The sequence below is a fragment of the Amphiprion ocellaris genome, chromosome 7 (assembly GCF_022539595.1).
Source record: "Amphiprion ocellaris isolate individual 3 ecotype Okinawa chromosome 7, ASM2253959v1, whole genome shotgun sequence".
Taxonomy (NCBI): Eukaryota; Metazoa; Chordata; class Actinopteri; family Pomacentridae; genus Amphiprion; species Amphiprion ocellaris.
Window position 1 is genome coordinate 5,832,494 of NC_072772.1, and position 22,006 is coordinate 5,854,499.

General features: G+C 39.7%; 1 protein-coding gene across 2 annotated transcripts; it reads left to right on the forward strand.

Annotated features, from left to right (window-relative positions):
• The first annotated feature begins 2,604 nt into the window (after positions 1-2,604).
• On the forward strand, positions 2,605-18,330 carry tmprss4a (transmembrane serine protease 4a). Of its 2 annotated transcripts, none has more exons than XM_023297880.3 (13): positions 2,605-2,862; positions 12,964-13,018; positions 13,305-13,445; positions 13,589-13,741; positions 13,837-13,963; positions 14,048-14,167; positions 14,713-14,756; positions 15,095-15,257; positions 15,372-15,538; positions 15,744-15,839; positions 15,964-16,106; positions 16,209-16,361; positions 16,890-18,330. In XM_023297880.3, the coding sequence occupies exons 3-13, from the start codon at positions 13,334-13,336 to the stop codon at positions 16,899-16,901; spliced, it is 1,290 nt and encodes a 429-aa protein (XP_023153648.1). In that variant the 5' UTR covers positions 2,605-2,862; positions 12,964-13,018; positions 13,305-13,333; the 3' UTR covers positions 16,902-18,330. The 2 variants fall into 2 exon arrangements, with proteins under 2 accessions (XP_023153648.1, XP_023153640.1); XM_023297872.3 differs by lacking the exon at positions 2,605-2,862 and adding an exon at positions 6,386-6,814.
• The last annotated feature ends 3,676 nt before the right edge of the window (positions 18,331-22,006 follow it).

Genomic DNA, 22,006 nt, shown 5'->3' on the forward strand with positions numbered 1-22,006 from the left:
TGAGCGTCATGCCATAGTTATCAATTGCTACAAACTTACCACAATTTAAGAAAAATTGTGCAAAACATCCACATCTACGAGATCTAATCACTTCTTAGTGGTGGAACATTTCCTGTTATTTAGCCTGTGTGAGTGATTCACTCTCTGACATCACGAGTCTAACCACAAAATATGAGCCACAAAATGTCTGCAAGGGTACAGAATGACTTGCATGCTTTGCCTGTACTAACACTGACTGTGTTGTCACTGACTGTGGTGGAATCTGCATTACTTATACTGATGAGCATGAGTACGTGCTTGGAGTGTTACATGTTGCTCATGTTTGCAAAAGGCTTCACTTTTTATAACAGCATTCCTTTCCCCTTTCCCTTATTCAATATATTCATCAGTTCTGTTTCTGGCCTATTTTTCAAACTCCAGGTAGAAATCTGACTGTTTTAAAGCATTTTTGAAAAATGTAATTCTGGTGCTTACTAGAGGAACAATTTCTCTTAACAGCGTGAAGGATGAGTCAGATTAAAAGGCTTTCTCTTGAATGAAATGAGTGTAGGGAAATTTAAGTTTCTTATCAAATAAAAATATATCCTGCGAATTCTGTCTCCTGAAAGCCAGTCAAGTCACAGTGAACCTTGTTAGTCACACTGACAGTGTTTGTCCACTATGGTTGAAGCTGAAATATCTCAACAAATACTGACTGGATTTACATACAAAACAACATGAGCTGTTTACGTGACATGTTTTGACACCAGGTGCCACCGCAACAATTTATCCAAAACCTCCCATAGGTGTTCAGCTGGGTTGAGTTATGTTGCCTGTGAAGGCCGTAACATATGATTGACATAATTTTCTTCTTAAATGGTTACATCCTGCTCTGGTCCCATTTCCTGAAATAAAGACTTCATTTAATTTACAAGTCAAATATGGCAGGTTGGCTGGATTTTATTGTGTAAAAAGAGATGCATTCATTTATATCTGAGTTTTAAACAGTATCACATGTTGTCTATCAATTTTTTATGTTGTATGCATGTATGTATGCATGTTTTTATACTTTTCTAGTTCACCCACTTATACGTATTTTGGGCAATAAAGAGACTATGCTTATTGATTTTATATTAGAGATGTAAAAGAGATGCCAGCAGACAGTAACCTCATTCTGGCTTAGCAGGAAACCAGGTGGAATTACAACTTTAAGCTTGATTCAAACTTTAAAGCTCATTTGTTTAATTGCTGGATTTAAGTGGCTTGCCAGACATTATCTTGGCATACTGACTTCCTAAAGTCTTTGGGCAGACCCAGGCTAGCCATTTCCCCTAGGATTTTAATACAAGAAAACATCCATGTTGCCCCAATATGAAACACACAAATTCTAAACACCGGATCAGCATGTCCTGATTTGCAAATTTAGCCTTTTCCTGTGCGCCCTTGTATTCTTTGGGTGAGTGGTAACAGTATTCAGAGAAAAGATATTATCAGGAAATCTTTTTGGGGTTTCCCTGTATTAGCAAATTTCCTAGAACAAAATACCATCTTACCTTCACATCTCACCAAGAAGTGTCACTGATCCTCTTTGCACCAATCAGGGCAATAATAGGTTATCAGGCTGCAAGCCCTCCTTCTATAATGATATCATATGTCACCATGAGTCACGGATTGTTGCAGATACATACAGCCTACTTAGGTTACATATGAAGTGGTATAATACATGTTTCTGAGAAAACAGCACAAATACTTCCTTATACTGCAAATCATTTTATTTAACACTAGTGACAAATGGTACAATGGCACCATCAATATCATTTTGCCAGAGGACTTGAATCATGAGAATTTCCGGAATATCTGAAGGCCATGATGCAATTTGTTCTTCACAGACTGCATATATTTTTGACAGAAATTGTGCATTTTCACAAATACTTTTGATGAAAATTGAACCTTCTGTTTTATCACGTCTTTTCACATTGCATGAAACATTTTCCTAATTCATTTTCTGAAAATTCTCAAATCAGCCTGTTATATACCTCATAACTGACCTGACTGACTGTTACCTGAATGCATATTCTTTGACAGAAATTGTGCATGTTCACCAGTTTTCTTGGTGAAATTTGAATTTCCTTTTGTTTTATCTTATCTTTCACCTTGATTGAAATATTTTCATTAATTCCATTTCTATAATTGCCCAAATCAGTCTGTTACAGCACATAACTGACCTAAATGACATTTTCATGAACAAAAAAATTACCCTTTTGTGCACGTTTCTTTACAATTTTGACTATCTCTTACAATATTTCATCCATTTTGCAAAACAAAACAGTCTTCTGACAAATGGGCAAACAATGTGAGTTAAACAGATAAGAATGGGACAACATGCTTTTATCTTTGGTGTCCAGGGGTGATAAAATGTGAGTGTGTTAATTATTAACCAGTCAGATTTCAAGTTGCACTTCCCCCCCACCTTTTCTAAAACATAATATCTAGTTTCACAAAATACACACCTGTGTGGACAAAGGAAGGCTTTGGGTACCTTGGCTGGTGGGGAGATGGCAGTGAAATGGCTTTAATGGTAAACTGGGGTGGTGTGTGTCTGTGTGTGTGAGTGTATGCTTTTGTGTGTGTGAGGGAGAGACAACAAGAGGTGGGAGAGAGAGAGAGAGAGAGAGAGGTTGTTTTCTGTGGAAGTGGAGGGCAGAGAGGTGGGATGAAGTGACTGTGAAGGGTGTTCCCTGCTGAAACAATAAATGTCGGCTAGAAACTCCTCAGAGAAATGCACAGTTTCACCCACCAGGGATACGTCTCTCCACCGGTTTGATCGCCGACCTGAAAGATGCTTTACTGACAAGGAGTGACGGAGTGATCGCTACTCTGCAGGTGAGAAAGAGTTTAGTGGTGTGAGGTATGATGTCTGTGTTTGTGTAATTATGATCTGTTTCTCTCACTGGCTCCTGCTTTTTTTTTTTTCAAATCATCACGGCACCTTGATTACTTGTGTGTAATTGTGTGTTTGTACCACCTATCTCCACCCACAAAATCATTGTGAGGGAGAACAGAAGCATGAATGGCATGCTGTGTAAGTGATAAACATCGAGTTTTATAAACTTTGATCTATCTCTCTGGCATTAAATTGCAGTAAACCCTGCTTATCAGTACGGCTGATAAGAATACACAAGGCCTTAAAGGGAGGTTTCGGATTTATAATCTGTGTAATCCAGCACATTTTAAAGTTTGGTGTTTGTGTTTTTATGCCTTTTCATCCAAAATGATCAACCTTTGAAGATCTTGAATAGAATTTAAAACAAAAACTTTATTGAAAATTCTGTTTCATGTGGTTATTTAAAGCAAAGTCACCCAAGTACAGCTTTAGTGACCACTGGCAAGCAATACATCCAGTTTGTAGTCCAGAACTATAGATGTTTCCCATGCTCATGTTTATTTTGCTTTGTTTAAACTTGATGTTGTAGTCAAATTAAGATGAATCCTTCTTTGTAAACTTCCTGCGTGGGTATCTCAGATGTTTGCTCAGTATTAAAATCTGCTGCTCCGTTACTTGCAATTTGAAATAAACATTTTTCAAACATGCTCTTCGACAATAAATCATACAAATGCTTGAAAATGTTATATATAATGGTTTAAGCTCAGGTTCTCTAAATGTGGTGTATATTTATTGTGACTACAAGTTTCATCTCTTAGCAACAGCCCAAAATGCATCTGTTAATATGTAACCTGTCTGAACTCTACGCTATTCAAGAAGTCAACAGACTTTTATTACGTTGTCCTTGAGCTTTACACACACCCAGTTTTAAATGAAAACACCACTGATCTCAGCAGCATCAGGTGGTTTCACTGACATAGAGATGAAGAATAATGAATGAATTAATTTCGTCTGACTGATACGGATTGGGTGTTTGGCTGTTGTGTTATAGGAGCTAATGGTATTATGAACACAATGAAGCAGTCTGATCGAGCAGAGCACTAGAAGCCTGGAATCAAACAAGGGCATACAATGGATTTATTACATCTCTGAATTGCTCTCATCTTCTCTTTTATTGTGTGTGCAAACACCTTGTCAACCTTTGTTCAACCATGCCAGACTGCCAAAGAGGGTAAACACTGTCACTGCACAGTAATCATGTGATTTATTGTGTGCTCTGTGAGAAATATAACATATTAGAGGGGATGGAAAATGATGGCTGATTTGCTTTGCTTACAGAACAGTGGATGGCAGCATAAGATGCACAATTTAGTATTTTTGTACCTAACCGGTTCCTAAATGAAACTCCTTTCACAGAAAGAGGTCATGTCCTACATTTTATGCCAGGGTGGATCCTCTAAATCTGCTCTCAGTCTTGCCAGTTTTTGTGCCAACATTACCTGTCAAAAATTTGGACACACCTTCTCATTCAATGGTTTTTATTTGATTATTTTATACATTGTAGATTTAAACTGAAGACATCGAACCATAAAATAATTCATATGGAATTATGTTGTAAACATCCATCCATCCATCCATTATCTATACACCGCTTAATCCTCACTAGGGTCGCGGGGGGGGCTGGAGTCTATCCCAGCTGACTCAGGTGAAGGCAGGGGACACCCTAGACAGGTCACCAGTCTGTCACAGGGCTACATATATAGACAAACAAGCACTCTCACATTCACACCTACAGGCAATTTAGAATAATCAATTAACCTCAGCATATTTTTGGACTGTGGGAGGAAGCCGGAGTACCCGGAGAAAACCCACGCATGCACAGGGAGAACACGCAAACTCCATGCAGAAAGATCCCGGGAAAGCCAGGACGCGAACCAGGGACCTTCTTGCTGCAAGGCGAAAGTGCTAACCACTACGCCACTGTGCAGCCCATGTTGTAAACAACAAAGTATTAATCTTGAGTACTAATCTACAATGTAGAAAGTAATACAAATAAACAAAAAGCATCGAATGAGAAGGTGTGTGCAAACTTTTGACTGGTAGTGTATACAGCAAAGTGACAGCAGGTATTGACTGAAAGTGAACATGTGAGCAGAATAGTGGTCAAATTGATCCACCCAAACAGTTACTGAAACATGCACCTTTCTGTCAGTCTACCTTATCAGCCTTCCCACATTTACTGTTTAATAGATCCATCCATTTTCAGATTGCGCATTGTGAGACAACTGCTGATACCATATATCTGATTTTCTAAGTGAGGAGAGCTTGGAAGTGAGCACTGAGGTTCACTGCTTTTAATAATCAGGGTCAAGGGACACAATCAGCTGCTGTTTATAACAATGGCTCCTTCTCTGCAGTCAGTCTTGTCACTTCTCCTCTCACACTCCCAATCAAGCTTTTTTTTTTCCTCAGTTGTTGATGCTCAGTGTCCCGTAACATTCACAGTGGCTTGATTTTTGTAAGCACTGACCTGGCGGTCAGGTTGGTCACTGAGTGCATCTTTGAAGGGTAATTTAACACCTACAAAAATGCAAGACAGAAATCTTCTGCTGTATTTGTCTATAATTCTTGAAATATATATGTGTGTTGAGGTTCTGGCCACAATACAACCAGAACCAGTGACTTTAGTGTAAGTCGAAGCAGAAAGTAGTTAATAGACAAATACACAGATAACAGTGGTCTGTCAGTTTGTTCACTTTGGTTCAAACTCAGTTATCTCAGCATTATGGATGGATTTCAATAGAATTTTAATGAATCTCAATAACATTGGTCTCCTGATTCTCCTGGTGCCACCACGAGTTCCACATTTTGTTTTGCATGAAATTTGTTGCCGATATTTGTGTCTACTGTTGGACTTCCTGACTTTCAAATTAGTGCCATCATCATGCCATTTTTTTTTTTTAAATTTTCCAATTCTTTATTATCAAATTGCTGTAAATTGCTAATAACATTTCACTGCTGTACTTTGTATTTAGGGATAAATAGCAGTTGTTATCATGCTAACGGGCTACAAACAGAAGGTGAACACGATTATACCTTCTAAACCTCACTGTGTCATTACTGGCACTATGGTACGTGACATTGCATGTGTCATAGCTTGATACCAGAAAGTTTTCTGACTGATACCAACTGGCTTTGACTGTCAAAACAAAGTCCCCGCCCTAGCCTCAGGGTGTATTACTGCACACATACACATCACCACTGCTACCTTCATGTTGTGTCTGCGTTGTGCTATGTCTGCTTTCACATGTATTTGTATCAGTGCAGATGTATTGCTGAGTAGGTGTATGTTTGGGTAAAATAATTTGAGAGGTAAAGAGACAATAAGGAGAATAAATCGAGCAAAGAAGATTTGGTGTGTTTCATGTCCAGAGGGTTTACTGTAAGAGTTGAGTGTGGGAGGACGTGTGGGAGGAGGGACAAAAACTGAGGAAGGCACACAGGTAGAATCAGACTGTAAAGCTATAAAGAGAGGAGGGTTCAAGTGTCAGGTTACCTGGAATACTTTAGTTTTGTTTTGTCAGCAGGATTTGGTCATTTAGAAGCAGCTCCCTCTGAATCTCTGTAGCGTTGAAACACAACGCTACACACCAGCACTCTTTTTATTACAGCCTTAGGGGTTGCAAAGAGGGGCGAGCCAGGCACCCTTCAAACCAGATTCAGTTACACTGCTGTAGAAAGAAAAGGGGAGGGAGCAGGGAAGAGAAAAAGAGACTGAAACAAACCAGGTTTTGCAGTTTTGGCCAGTAGAGCAGGAGGGCGAGAGGAAGTGGACGAAGGACATACAGAGGACAGAAGGTTTTTTGGGGAGTCCCACCTCCAGGGAGGGAGGGCAGCGTGACGGACGAGGTACATCTAGGCCTTACCGGGAAAGACAACTACATCATGTGGGTGAGTGCAACTGGAAGCAGAATCAATGTCATGAAAACCGGCAGTCAGATCCCTGATTTGCATCGGATGAGCCATTTGAATAACATCATGATTATACATCCTGGCAACGAGCTTCTTATCACACTTGGTAGAAAGACACAATGTACTACTACAGGTATTCTGTTTCCTAACGTGCACAACCACTTTCTGCAGTGTACTGGCTCATAACAACAGCTGTGTTGGAAATGCAAACTTATACTAAACAGAAATACACGTTTCCTTTTGCAGAGTCTTACCAAAGACGATCAAAAACAGCTTCAGGTGCAGAAACTTTGTACGGTCATAGTTTTAGTGATAGTCATTAATAAGGTCGATTTTTTCCATATTGATTGATTGATATTGATAATTATTACAGTACGCATTTACTGTTATCATTGAGGCAGAAAACTATCAACATACTTGTATATATCTTTATATATTATTATGTTTATTCACACCAGTTGCCTGCATTTCATTGTATATTACTTTGCTGTTTATCCAACTTTGGACATTGGAGCCAATTCCAAATCACCTTGGTCCCCCACTTATTGTGGTGTTTTCAGCAATACATGTTTTTCTCTATTGTTTTCACCCTCATATGACCATAAATTGCTCATTCATCATCACTATTACTGAGTCAGTACCTGATATGTTCATTCTTGCATTAGTGAGCACAACATACAAAAACTCAAGACTTACTGGAGCATACGCCCATTTAGATGCACATGCTCTAGTAAGTGCCCCTAAATACTTAAACATGTCTGGACAGCAGCAGTCTAGATCTCTGCTCTTTATTAAGGTTCATCCCACATGTCACACATAGTTCCTCAAAAGCTCTTTTGTTAACGTTTCGGTTTAAAGCAACATAATCCAACAAAGCTGAGAAGCAGCAATGAGAATACCTTGTGCGAACAAAAGGACTAACCGTGTCAAGGCTTTTATCTGCTAAAGCTGACCCAGTTATATCTTGCTCACCAGAGCTGGAATAGTTCCCATCCCACTAACACTGGGCTAACTGGCTGGAGTCCACTGTATGGACCAGTGTGACTCAAAAAGATACAGGTTTGCTGTTAGTGCACAAGGAAGTCAAAAATCTTTATTTCATTCAGGCATGTCATTGGTTAATTCCACCTGTCTGTTTTGAAACATTGTTCTGGCTCATAAAATGACTAATCATGATACCAATGACAACGATTATGTTTCCAGGTACACACAGTCGTCATCATGGTATGACAAAGCAGAACTTGTATTTTTGGGAATGTGTTTGTCCACTCTAGGCAGCATGATTTTCTTCAGCCATCTTTCTGGTTTCCCAGGTTGTAGGACCAACTCATTTTGCTGTTCATCCTGTCTTTAGTCCTTGCTAACTTCCTCCACTCATACTCTGTGCTGTCAGGTGGTGATGAACTGTTTTTTGCAACCATTTTTCTTTCAACAGAGATTGTATAAACCAATATCTGTTTAAAGTTTTTTTCCACACTTCATTTTTTTAAAAGCTCTGATAATTGTCAACTTCAAAGAATATGTGAGGTACAGACTCATCACTTTATATACAGCAAATATTTAACTTCAACAATAACAATGAATGTTCAGTTGTTTGGAGAAATTCAGAATCACCTCACAGCCTGTTACATAAAAGGAAAACTATATGGCTAGAAACTAACTAAATTAACAAAATAGCATTTTTCCAGCAAGAGTGAAAGTACAACTCTCATGTTACATACAAAAAGTGCTGCGAGGCCTAATGCACAAAGTGAAACATTGCCTGTTTCAATGTGAGGAGAAATGTGAGAAAGATTTAATGGACTGGCATATAGGATAAAGAACATGGTGCGTGGTTCTTTGACGTATCCATCTTTTATGTTTCAGCAGAATGTGACATGAATGCTGTCTTATATAACAGTGTCTCAGCAAGACATTTTTTTTATACCAGGATAGTGAGCTCCTTTCCAAAAAACACAAAACAAAAAAACCTGCCCGACAGCATTCTTTACCCCTCTCTCTATATTGAGCTTTTACACTTTTGCAGGTTTCTTGCATTTCTTTGACCGAATGTCTGACTGCAGACAAAAAGCAGCCAGAGGTGAATTTTCATACTTCTCCTGCTTCAGTTTCTTTTAGCAGTTTCCTAAGTACAGCAGGGAAAGCCTGGTAGCAAATGAATATGCGGCTGAGGGGATTTACCTCTAACTTCAGGACAGGAAATAAGCAGAAGTGAAAATTAGAGAACAAAATTGTTCTCAGTTTGCTTGTTTTAGTGCTGCCGTTGTGGAAATTCCACATTTGTCATGACAGATTCTGCACTAGATGTCCTCTTAATCAAAGAAACTATCACTTGACACATAAACTTTATATACGTGTAGTTCAAAATGAACAAAAAGACAAAGAAAGAACAGCAGGCAGACAAAAGTTCTTCTCAAACCGTAACTGTAACTGTATACCATGTGCTGAAATCTTCTAATAGGCCAGTCAGCAGCCACATTCATGTGATACTTGAGCTATAACACTACAGGACGACCCGTACTGACCTTTGCTGAACAACAGCACACTATCAGCCAGTTCCTGGTGATGTGCTGAAAGTAACATACAAGAAACAAAAGTGTTACAGGACAGATGACCGTTGATTATGCACCAGAGTTTTTGAACTGAATAACTGCACTTCATTTTTACTCAGTTCAGCGAAGATGTAAATTTCAAGTGAAATGGAAATCTGTGTTAGCAACCTAAATTCTTCTACTCATATTAACCAAATCAATCGTTTTGTCATTTATGGACATACCCCCACTGCTGAGACCAACGGAAACCTCAATAGTTAACTACGAAGCCTAAACCATAAGTTTCTATTGTGCTGAAAGCTATCACCGCATATTTTCTCACAGCTCTGCGACATTCATTCATCAGCTTTGACTCATTTTTCCTTTAGCCTGGAGGGAGAGTGTTATTTGCTTCTAACTGACTGTTTGCACTGTTGCTGCAGAAGACAGTAAAAACAACACAGAGGAACATACTACCTTATCATTAAGCCACTATGAATTAAATACATCTAATGCACAGAGGGCTTCATGTAACCTAAAGGCAAATTTATTGTTGCACAGTTTTGTGGGTCACACAAGTGCACATGTCCAAGGCCAAACACTCGTCAAGTTAAAAGGACACAAGTTCTTGTTTTAATGTGCTAAATGTTAGATTTATTTCTGATTTTTTTTAAAAGCGGGCTGATAATCCATTCTTAAGGAGTACCTTTGTTTGGTTGGCATTCAAGCCAGTCTGCCACGTTGAAAACAGTATTGTTGAGTCTTCAGACTTTTGTGCACGTCAGTCTTCTTTGCTGAATCCTGTAGTGCCAGATAGAGAAAAGAGACTACACAGGTTAATCAAGGGATCTGGTGGCCATTGAGGTTAACAAAGATGAGCCAGAACCAGATGCAAAATGGAGCCCAGCTATTGGGACACATTTGTACTCTCAGCATTGTTGTTTTTTTTTTTTTTTTTATTATTTGTTTGGCTTAGGCTCTTTGGTTCAGAAAACCCTGAAAAACCTGACAGTGTAACAGAAGTGTACTCAGTGTACCTGACTCATTAAAAAGGTTAATGCTGTACTAATTACTCAGTAGAAAAATGTGTTAATGTTACATGACTCATACGATAAAGTAGCAATAATTATATATTTAATGCAGTGCATGAAGAACAATCTGTCTGTCTCAATCCTCAAAGGGATGAACCTTCAAACAGTTATGACCTTAATCTGCAAATCACGTAGCTTTACTGAGCTTTATTGTCAGGTCATGTTTGCAAATGAGAACTGGTTCTCAAACACTTTTACATGGTAAAATAAAGGTCAAGTGAAATTTAAAAAAAACAAACTTTTTGGCAGCTGCAGGCAGTTTGTGACAAAACTCCAATCCACTGCTTACCACCAGCTCAGCACCAAATGCTTAAGTTAGCCATAAGCTGGTGAACCTTGAGTAGTTACCACCCAAAGGGCCACATGTTCTGCTCAGGTGTCAGTGGAGTCCAAACACTGAGCTACAAAAAGAGCAAATGTTGTAATAATACCAGCCCAGTGGTTAGAAACATGACTTTAAATGAATTATATGGAACTTAATAGCTGCTGAACATGTAGTCAAACAAGAAAGTGGTTAGTAACAAGCTTGCTATATTGAAGATAATATTTTAATATTGTAAGCACAACTTTTCACTGACCCCAACTGACCAAAATAATCAGTTTTTGCAGGTTTAAGTAACCAGCACAAAAACCTTTGAAGAGCTTTGTAGCCTCCATTTACTTACACATGACTTAGTTAGCCATAGTTATGAAAAAAAGAGGCATTTAAGGAGCAGCCTTGTCACATTTTAGAGGCTTAATGATTGCCAGTGTCGCCAGATATACAATACTTATAATCTTTATACAACATTCATACTTTGCAGGAATCCAAACTAATATGTGCAATTCTAAAACTGATATTACAGTTTATTATTATTATTTTTCAAACACTTTATGAATGATTTACAAGCTGCATTTGCTCAAATCATTTGCACTGGTCATCAGTGAGTTGTGTAGTATATATTACTTGAACAAACAGTGAAAAATGTAATCTACTGCTGCTATGTTGAGCCTTCTGCAGTTTGCCAGCTGCCCACCATAGAGGGTTGAGTCATTCAGACATAGTTCCCAATCTGAGAGCAGAGATCTGAAGATGATTAATAAGACAAGAAAAAAAAACCCATTTCTCCCACGCAGAATGTTATTTAAGTTTAGCTTTCCCTTTGAAAAATCCCCAAAAAACACTTGTTTGAAAGGACTGGAAACGAAGATAACTGAAAACCACAACTATGGATGATGCTGCTCCTTTATTGGTACATAACTGCTGATAGTCATTGTGTCATTTTTCCTGTACACATAATACACTCTGAAACAATGTGTATGCCATTATGTAACTGCAATACAGCTGATATCTTGCTCAAGGAAACACAGAGCTTTAACGCGGCTTCTGTAGTTGAAGGATGGCCACCAATCTCCATACCACCCTGAAATATTATAGTGTGTTCTGTCTCTACAACATCAGTTGTATTTGAATGGAAGACTCTCTGGGTCCCAGTAGACGCCGCCACACTACGCCCCACCATACTCTACATTGTATATTGCCAGAGTCACTATCAGTTTCATGGTGGGTTTAGGAAGTGTAAGATAACACATTATGGGAACTGCCTGCAGCATATGGAAGGTCTGATAGATGCAGAGAAGCACATGGGTGTAACGTGACAACTCAAGATGGCACACTATGTCCCATGTGTGCGTGGTTGGTAATCCAAAGTGCCTCCTCCTCTGGATATGCATTATATTAGACACCTTTTTACACATGGCTCACATTTTATATTGTGACGACCCTCTGGGCAGAGTTGCAGGAGTCTACTGGGTGGAGTCGGATCATCTTGGTGATTCAGCTCACCTGGTTTGGCTCCACCTTGAATCTTGTTTCTGTTACGATTTATTTGTACTTTGGTTGATTCACTTTTAAGTTCTGTAAAATACATTTATGTTTAGTTCTAATTCATTTGTGGTTCCCACTCCTTTGTCCTACTTTGAGTTGTGACAAATTGGAGGCTGATTCAAGACTGGAATCAACCATGTTGGTAAGATGATATTTAATATGTGTACAAGACCTGGTTTGCTTTCTGTGGCTGCTACTCCTGTGACAATTAATGTCTATTCAGTAATAGGTTTGCATTTTGTGTTTTTGTGTGTTTGCAAAATTGGCTTCCACCATGTTTGGGTTATGATTTGTTCATATCTTTATGTACAACTCATGTGTGGTCTCCCCTCGCTTTGCCCAGCCTTGAGCTGAGTCGTGATGCTGTATTTTGCATTATTTTGGGACAAATAGCTGCTATTTATGCTCATACATACTGAAACAATCACCTGGAAGCAAACACAACAAAAGCCACGTGCAAAGAGATCCCGTAAGCTCAGATAGTTACATGTATTGCTTGCCCACAAAATTACACAATCAGAAATCTACACCTCCTCCTAGCCACACACTGTATATTTCCTCTGTAAAGCCATACAATGCACTCTGCTGTACCAACACCTCTGCTCATCTTGTCTTATGTCTCTGTTATTCTTCCCTCAGACAACTGTTCAGGTGCCTGAAGAAAGCTCTCGACCTTTAAATCCCAGGCCGGCAGGTAAGCTATCAGTTGGCGTTGGTTTCAGGGGAACATATATTACTGCACTGATGGGAGATTATTATGTAAATTAGGCTAAATACTTGGAAACTGTGTTGTTTGGTAGTACTGAGAACTTGCAGCACATTCAGTACACACCTGTTTTTTCTTTGTGACTAACATTCTCTATCCTTCTATCCTCTTTTGCTCTGCGATTTCAATTCTGTTCTCTCATTTTCCTGTCACTGCCTTATTCATGTTTCTCCATTTTCCCGTCATTTTTTCCCCCCTTGTTTGTTCCCTGCAGTTCCACGGCCGGGCCGCCACAGAAAGCCCATGACGGCTCCAAAGACTCCGAAAGCCAAGACTTGCAATTGGAAGAAAGTGCTGCTGATTATCCTGACAGTTGTGGTGTTACTGGCGATACTGGTCACTGCAGGATACTTCAGTGAGTTACAATTCTCAACTGTAGTTTCTTCCTCCAAGGACACACATGTACAGCAGTAGTATGATTCAGTGCCAATCACTGTAGTATGTCAAATCAGCTAAGCCAAACTCATTTTCTGCCCCACTCTTCTTTTTCTCCTCTAGTTAAGGTGCTGATTGACAGCAAATACTTCTTCTGCAAACGTTCGGTCAAGTTCATCCCCATAGACCAAGCCTGTGACGGGAACGATGACTGTGCTGGGGGGGAAGATGAAATTACTTGTGTGTCAAGCTTTACAGTCAACACTACATTTCCAGGTAAAACAAACACCTCTTTCTCGCTTTGTCACCAGCCCAAAAATACAAGTTTGAAAAATGACTCCTTTTCCTCTATATGCTGTTCCTCCTTTCAGTGCGTCTCACATCAAGTCGGCATGTTCTCCAAGTGCACAGTCCAGTCTCAGGATGGCGGAGTGTGTGTAGTGATGACTGGACAATGCAGCACACAGAGACGGCATGTAAACAACTGGGATACACAAAGTGAGTTTTACGCCAACTAGAAATGAAAATGTGAGACTGGCCTGAAATCAAGTCTAAAAATCATCCCTCTATCTGTCTTCACAGTCAACCTCAGAGCACAAATGTCCGAGTGGATGCTTTAGTGTCGTCCCTGAAAACTGGACCATTCACAGCTATCAGGCCTGGAACTACAAGCACACCAATACATCAGGCTACAGTCGACCGGTGAGGATCACGACTGGGTTATTTGCCATCGCTGTCACAAATGAGAAGTGATTTAAAAAGTGCTTTTTAGGAAACTCCTGCAGTGTCACTTTTTATGCAGACTTTTTCCTATCAATGTGCAGCTGTTGACAAAGAGCTACTTCCACACTGAACGAAAAAGACAGTATATTATTCACTTCTCTCAACCTCCTGTTCATTTTTATATTTATATTGTAACAGATCCAATCCAATTATGCCTGCAGGGAAAATCTTCACTTCTACTCTCTTTCTCTCTGCTGTCTTCCCCTCCTGCATGACTTTTACACGACACAGTTCTCATAGTTTCTATTCCTGAAATACCAAAAAATCCCCAGTTTTTGTTTCCTCTTTATCTCTATGAAAGTGAACAAAACAAACAGGTACTTTACTCTTATCAGAATTAAAACAAAGGTCAGCAGTGGGGTAAAGCGAAGTCAACAGCTGACTGTGTGTTTTGTCCGTTTGGACGAATTACATGAGTAGCTCCAAATAGTTGATTATTACCTTTCTTTTTCTACCTCCAACAGCAGCGTATGCAGATCTGGCTCTGTGATATCATTGTCCTGTTCTGGTGAGTTTAACTTTTAGAACAGCAACCATCGTTACTAACATTGTTTACAGCTGTAACGAGGCCGTTCAGGGTTCCTGGGTGGTGAGTAGAACATCACATGGTTGTGTGATGAGTTTCGCGCTGACAGGCCCAAACATGTCCACAGGGAGCAGCAGAACTCTTTTCTTAGCAACAGGTGATGGAGAAGCTTCCTTCATTCTTTAGAAAAAATCAAAAACAAGGATTGTGGCGCAAAATAAACCCGTTGAATAAAAGATTCAAGATCAGCAAAGATATAAAATAAAAGCTAGTTTGAAATTACACAGTGAAACAATGCTCAAAATTCTTTTGTGTACCAGATTGTGGACATGGTGGGCCTCAGGAACGTATTGTCGGGGGTTCAGATGCTTTGATTGAAGACTGGCCCTGGCAAGTCAGTCTGCAGCAGGGTGGACAGCACACATGTGGAGGCTCTCTGGTGTCGTCTCGCTGGGTAGTCACTGCCGCCCACTGCTTTACTGGGTCAGTATATTTATCCTGCACACCATTTCCAATGAAGTTTACTCGGTGATGCAGTTTTACCACATAAACTCATGCTCCCACTGCCCCTTGCTCTCTTCTTTTGGGGCCCTGCAGCAGTAAAAAGGAGCTGAGTCGGTGGAGAGTGGTGTCAGGCCGGACATACATGAGCACACTGGGAGGTTCATATGTGGACAGGATCATAGTGAATGGAAACTACGATCCAGCACAGAACGACTACGACATTGCAATGATGAGACTGAGCAGCCCAATCACAGTGGGAGGTGAGATTTAACACTCAAATTTAAACCTGAATGGGTTTAATAGGGTCAGTAGAGGCATGTGTTCGGTCAACTTTACTCTGCTGCCCTCTAGTGGTCCATATGTCAAATAAAAAGCTTTTGTAATCTGCTTTGAACTTCACTTGCACCTCTTTACTGCCAAAAAGCAAATAATATCTACTCTTTATCATCAATGTTTGTCTTCCAGAGGGCCGCAAACCAGTTTGTCTGCCCCCGAAAGCTTTTGGCCTTGCTGCTGGAGACATGATGACTGTGACAGGCTGGGGATACCTGGAGGAAGATGGTAAGAAACCCACATGCTACCTTTCATCATTACTAGCCACTGCTGTGAGAACATAAAGACAGATTTCTCTCATTTTCGAGGTTTCTCCTTTCACTTAAATGCTGTATTGTTGTTATGCCGCCAGGTAAAGTTTCTCCCTCACTGCAAAAGGCCCAAGTCCCTCTGATAGACCGGCGTGTGTGTTCCAGCCCCCAAGTCTATGGTAGCTCTGTAACGCAAAATATGATCTGTGCTGGTTTCCTGGAGGGGAAAGTGGATGCCTGTCAGGTAACACACCTCTAATTCCAGTTTTAGTCCATACAGGTGTATATATGTAATCCAAAAATCATTTACATGCTAAAATCTCTGTTTTAATTTGTTGAACTCCAGGGAGACAGTGGAGGTCCTTTGGTGCACTTGTCCTCTTCTCAGTGGAGATTAATAGGAGTGGTGAGCTGGGGAGTGGGCTGTGCTCGGGAGAATAGGCCGGGGGTCTACTGCCACGTGGAACAGATGCTCAACTGGATTCGTACAGTCATCGAGGTACCGCATATAGAAATTGTGATGTTTCTTTGTCAATAAACTACACTTACTAGCTTTTCCAGTTGCTGTCATCAACATCACACAGTGTTTTAAGAGGATGCATAGCACAAAATTAGCTGAGAAAAGAGGAAGACTGTGAACTCTGGAAAATCTGTCGATAAGCCCCAACTTAAATATGACTTCAAATGGAAATTATGGTGTGAATTCTGAGAGTAAATCACATTACAACACAATATTTCCACTTAATGGCTATAGTCCTAGTTAGAACAAAGGGCATTGTTAACATAAAGACTGAGTTTTCCACTTTCCCTTAAATATCCATCCATCCATCCATTATCTATACACCATTTAATCCTCATAAGGTCACGGAGGGGTTGGAATCTATCCCAGCTGATGTAGGGGAAAGTCAGGGGCCACCCTGGACATGTCTTCCCTTAGATAGTTAAGCTTTTATAAAAATATACAAGAAAATAAGAACTACTATACAGACAAATCAACCCTTGCAAAACTTCTATTTCATCCCTTCAGAAAAACCCTTGATGAAAGCACCCGGGACAAGCACCACAAGACCAGTCGACCTCAGACAGGCTGTGAAACTAAAAGAAAGCTTTTTGTTTCGATGTGACTACTTGAAGATGGAAAATGAGAAATGGACCAAGAGAAAAGGGAAGTTGAAGCTGCATCTCAGCAGCAAAAACAGATGGTTTGTCAAACACAGCCATATGCATAAACGTGCACACACGCACGCACACACACACACACATTTCATTTCAACCAAATATATTTCAGGTGTTGTTTGTGCCATTTCAGATTCTCAGGGGACAAATATAATTATTTATGTAGCTATCTGTCACTGGCCAGTCTGAGGTCTTCATAGCAAAGTGCTCAAAAAACATGTTTTTAACTTTTTACACTGTTGTTATTGGACAGATGTGGATCGTAGTTTTGTTTTTTTAAAACAAGATTCAACAGAATATTTTACCTATTTTTTCGATCCACTGTCGCAAGGCACCAGTTACTATAAAAGCTGCTCAGTGAAGACTTCAGACTTTGCCAGACTGGCAGACCTCAAACATGTACTTGACTACTATGTACTATGATTTTTAGGTGTGCAATGTTATGAGGGTTCATATGGTACACTACTATGTAAAGAAAGGTGTCATTAGGAGTCAGTGTGAAGCCTCAGGTTAATAGTAACAATGTTATAAAAGCAATACCAGGTCTGGGAGATTATTGCATTTATGGTGCTGATATAATTCAACATTTTAAATGCAACTTTTTTTTTTTTTTTTTTTTACAGCAGACAGTACGTTTACTGCCTGTAACAGAATGATTCACATAAGCACTTTAGGTGGAAAGTGAGAATTACTTGACCTCACTTTATGTGTAGGTGATTCAAGTAACTAGAAAAACAATGCACTAAATATAAAAATGCCTAACACACCGTTCTGAGTTCAAAGTGCAATTGCAAATCAGGTGTGACTTCAGAATACTTACAGAGCAGCCAGAATATTCAGTGGTGGAGTTTTTGCCTTTACCGCTAAAAGAGAGAGAGAGAGAGAGAGAGATGAATGTAATTTCTCCAAAATTTTCTATGATCAGCCAAAAAAATCCTACAATTACTTTATTTTCAGTCATCCCTCTGGTTTAAGCAAAACAAAATAACATAACAATCTGCATTTTCTTATTTATTACTCTCTGATCTACAAAAACCTTAAAAAAATAAAAATGCAGATAAATTGGCATTTCTGAAGTGAAAAATAATGGTTAATATATTGTATTATGATGTATATTATAAAATAGGTACACATTAAAAACAGTGCCATGGTGGCTGATAACATGTGACTGTATATATGGTATGTTTTGTTGATTTTTATATACTTGTAAATATGCCTGTGTGGATTCTGTCATCAGGAAAACATGTAAATAGTGTGTAAATGTAATAAAAACATTCTTCTAACTGGAACAATCGTTTTATTCTCTCTAAGCATACTGGAAATTGAATCTCTCCTCATTCCATTCAGGGTCACCCTCCTTCCAGTTAACACCTTCTGACCCAAAGCCAACAATAGGAACAACAGGGGGGAAAGTTTATGTAAATCGTTATATAAACTGGGAACAAAAGATGCCAGTCTCCCATTTCAAATGACACAGAACTGTGCAAGAAAGTTGGGAGATTATCTGATTTTCATGATAAAAGTAAATCCATAAGTTAAAAAGAAAATTTAAAAGACATCTCAAATATCTTTTATATTGCATCTTGACCAGATCTTCATTTTGATGAAGGTTTCACATTATTCCATTGTCACCGTGTGTCCTGTGACTGTATTACAACGCCCCCATGTGGTGGAACAATATCATTTTCTGTGTGTGACCAGAATTGGTGAAAAAAGTATTCAGATCTGAGGTAAAAATACGAGTACCACAGTATGAAAATACTACACCAGTAGTTAAGTAAAAGTAGATCAGCATTAGAAACAAAATGTACTTAAACTATTAAAAGTGAAAATATTCATTGTGCAGTACAATGGTCAGTGTTTTTACTGCTATGTTTAATGTTCTTAGATTAATATTGTTGTTGCTTTAATGTGCATGTTGCGTTTAACAGCTGTAGATGTTTAAAGTTAAGCCAATTCTAACTGCTTTATGTGCTTATTCCAGGCATGGCAACAGCAAATTTTGATTTCAGCTGAAAATGCTTGGTATACAATCTTCAAGGGGGGTCCAGGGGGGCACAGCCCCCCTGAAGCTGAGAGGTTTTCAGTAAAATAGAGGTGATTTAGAATGAAAAACATGCATAGATTTACAGAAGACTAGATTGTAATGAATAAGTTAATTTAATGAAAAGTTAACTTACTTTTTCTTCAATGTTGTCTCTGCATTTAGTCCTACAGTTTTTACAGTTCTATAGGTCTTTTAACACTATTTACACTGGAGTTCTACACTGGTCACAAAGTCGCTTCTAATGTCACAGTTTCCTCTATGGAGTCAGCTGTGTCAGTTTTTTTTTTTTTTACATATCCAGAACACTCTTTAAACACTATCAGGGATTCATTTTGCCCTGAGTCATGAGTCAAATACCCAATGTTTTGTTAAATGACTCAAATGACTTTTCTCTCAAGCCAATTCCATCGGAACTTGTTTTTGACACTTTTATCTATTTCTAGCTCCGATGACTCTTGACCTTTCGATAAAAACCTCATGATTCCACCGAAAACGATCCCAATAGCTCAAAATTCCAACACGAACATGCCGCCATGAATTGTAACAAAAGAATGCATCGAGCAATTTGATTGGTCCAATCGTTGGCAGCTAACCAATTTCAAACAATCGCAAGCCCTTTTACAATGCAGCAGGAGTTAGACTGGTTCTTTATTTTGCAGTCTGTCAGATGTAAAGGTGTTCAGTGAAGAGTTGGGTATTTAGTCTTTTCCTAAAGACTGAGAGACACTCTGCAGATTGAACAGAGTTTGGTAACTCGTTCCACCATCGAGGAACCACAGAGAAGAAGAGTCTAGCTATAGACTGGCCTTGTTGTGGTGGTTGGACCAGGAGCTTTTTGTTGGCCGAGCGTAGTGAGCTGGAGGGAGTGTAGACCTGAATGAGAGTTCAGCGGGCAGCAACTGGAAGCCAGTGAAGCGATCTGAACAGTGGGGCGACATGCTTTTTTTGGCTGGTTGAAAACCAGACGCTCTGCTGCATTCCGGATCGTCTGCAGAGGTTTGACGATGCGTGTCGGGAGAGCCTGTACCAGGAGTTGTGCTGCATGTTCAGACAGCAATGGTCTGATCTTCCTGATGTTGTACAGGACGAACCGACACGACCGAGCAACAGAGGCCACATAAGCCTTAAAGGTTAGCTGGTCATCGATCATGACACCCAAGTTTCTGGCAGACTTTGTGGGTTTCAGTTGGGTTGATTCAAGCTGGAGGTTGATTTCCTGTTGTATAGAGGGACTGGCTAGAATGACAAGGAGCTCAGTCTTGGAGAAGTTTAGTTGAAGGTGGGTTTTTTTTTTTTTTCATCCATGCTGAGATATCTGCAAGTCATGATGAGACTGGGGGAGAGACCATGTGTTTGTCCGGGGGGAACATCGTGAAAATATGGGTATTATCAGCATAGCAATGACATGAGAAACCATGGGCGTGGATTATTGAACCAAGTGGGGCTGGATATATTGAGAAGAGGAGGGGATCGAGCACTGACCCTCGAGGAACCCCTGTGGATAGGCTGTCCAGTTCAGGCACTTCTCCCCTCCAAGATACTCTGAAGTATCTTCTTGAGAGGTAGGACATGAACCAACAGAGGGCTGATCTTGAGATGCTGGGTACAGAGAGTATGGACAGGTATACTAAGAATATACTAACTAAGAACTGGGAGCTCAGTATAAAAGCTTGGTTTGTATTTCATTCTGGTGTACAGTGGATGCTGCAACAACATTTATGCAGTTTAACCAAAAACTGAACAAAAGACATGACAAAATACATTATAGGGCAGCATTTCTGCAACATTAATAGTTTTTTAAAAAAAATCTCTCACATGTGCAATATGTATAATTCTGAATCCGTCCAAAATTGCATAAAATCGGTGAGTCTTGGAATACGAATACAATGTGTTGAACAGGAGATAAGGAGAATGAAGATCGAATAGAAGACACATAATGGCATCATGGTATCTGTTGATGTGTAAAAGTAATGCCTGGTGTCTAAAAATGGTTTCACTGCAGACGGATTTACAGTAACACAGTGACTCAAATATCATGATATTTTGCCTGATATGTCACATAAACAAAGATGCTGGAGTGAATCTTGCCCAGTGAAACCCAGAAAACTTCCCAGTGTCTTATTTTAACTACATCAAGAGGAATTTACTGTGTCCACTGTCATTGTGGTGTGTGTGTGTGTGCGTGTGTGTAGCTGTGCGGAGGGTAAATAAACAGAGGGAATCTCATCTGCTTGTCTCATTCCTGTCACTGAGTGGGACTGATGTGTGTGAAGGAATCAGGGTGGATATAACTCTCTTTGTTCTTGTTGTCAGCAGTTAACAGCTTGGTCTGTGGCTCAGTGTTTCACATGTGCCCCTCTCTAGCTCTGTGGGGGCATATGTGTGTGTGTGTGTGTGTGTGTGTGAGAGACACTGGAGAAGGTTAGTGAACACAGTGAAACAGAAATGTGTAGTGTATGTGTGTTTGTCTGCGTACATTGCTTGTTGAGTGGTTTTATGTGTCCTTGTAATGAGAATAAAGAGTTTTTCTTGCATTTTGCTTTAGAGAGATGTCAGTAATTGTCATTGTCCTGCTGGAAGGTGGCAACTGGGTTTTCTCAGCTATTTACTGTGTTAGAGCACACCCTGTGTACTTTTTCAGTCAATTTTGTTTTTATTCGGCAACGGTAATGCAAGTTGTTGAGGAGCTGTTGTGAAAGAAAGAGTGAAAGAGTGAAAGAGTGAAAGAAACCCAGTGTCTACTTACTTAAAATTCAGTCAAAGGTTCCAGGTCCCCAGCCTGTAGAGGAGAAGACTCAACAAACACACAGTGGAGGTAATACAATGGCCAGAATTTCTCTATCCAGTGATAAATACTTCTTACCTGTTTGCCACATGCACTTCTCCCTCGCAGGATTGCACCTAAACAAAATAACACAACA

Bases quoted from the DNA above. Each gene is read 5' to 3' on its own strand.
- tmprss4a (XM_023297872.3), top strand. The intron at 13,446-13,588 runs GTGAGTTACAAT...TTTCTCCTCTAG, and splicing joins GGTCACTGCAGGATACTTCA to TTAAGGTGCTGATTGACAGC. The intron at 15,840-15,963 runs GTAAGAAACCCA...TTATGCCGCCAG, and splicing joins GGGATACCTGGAGGAAGATG to GTAAAGTTTCTCCCTCACTG.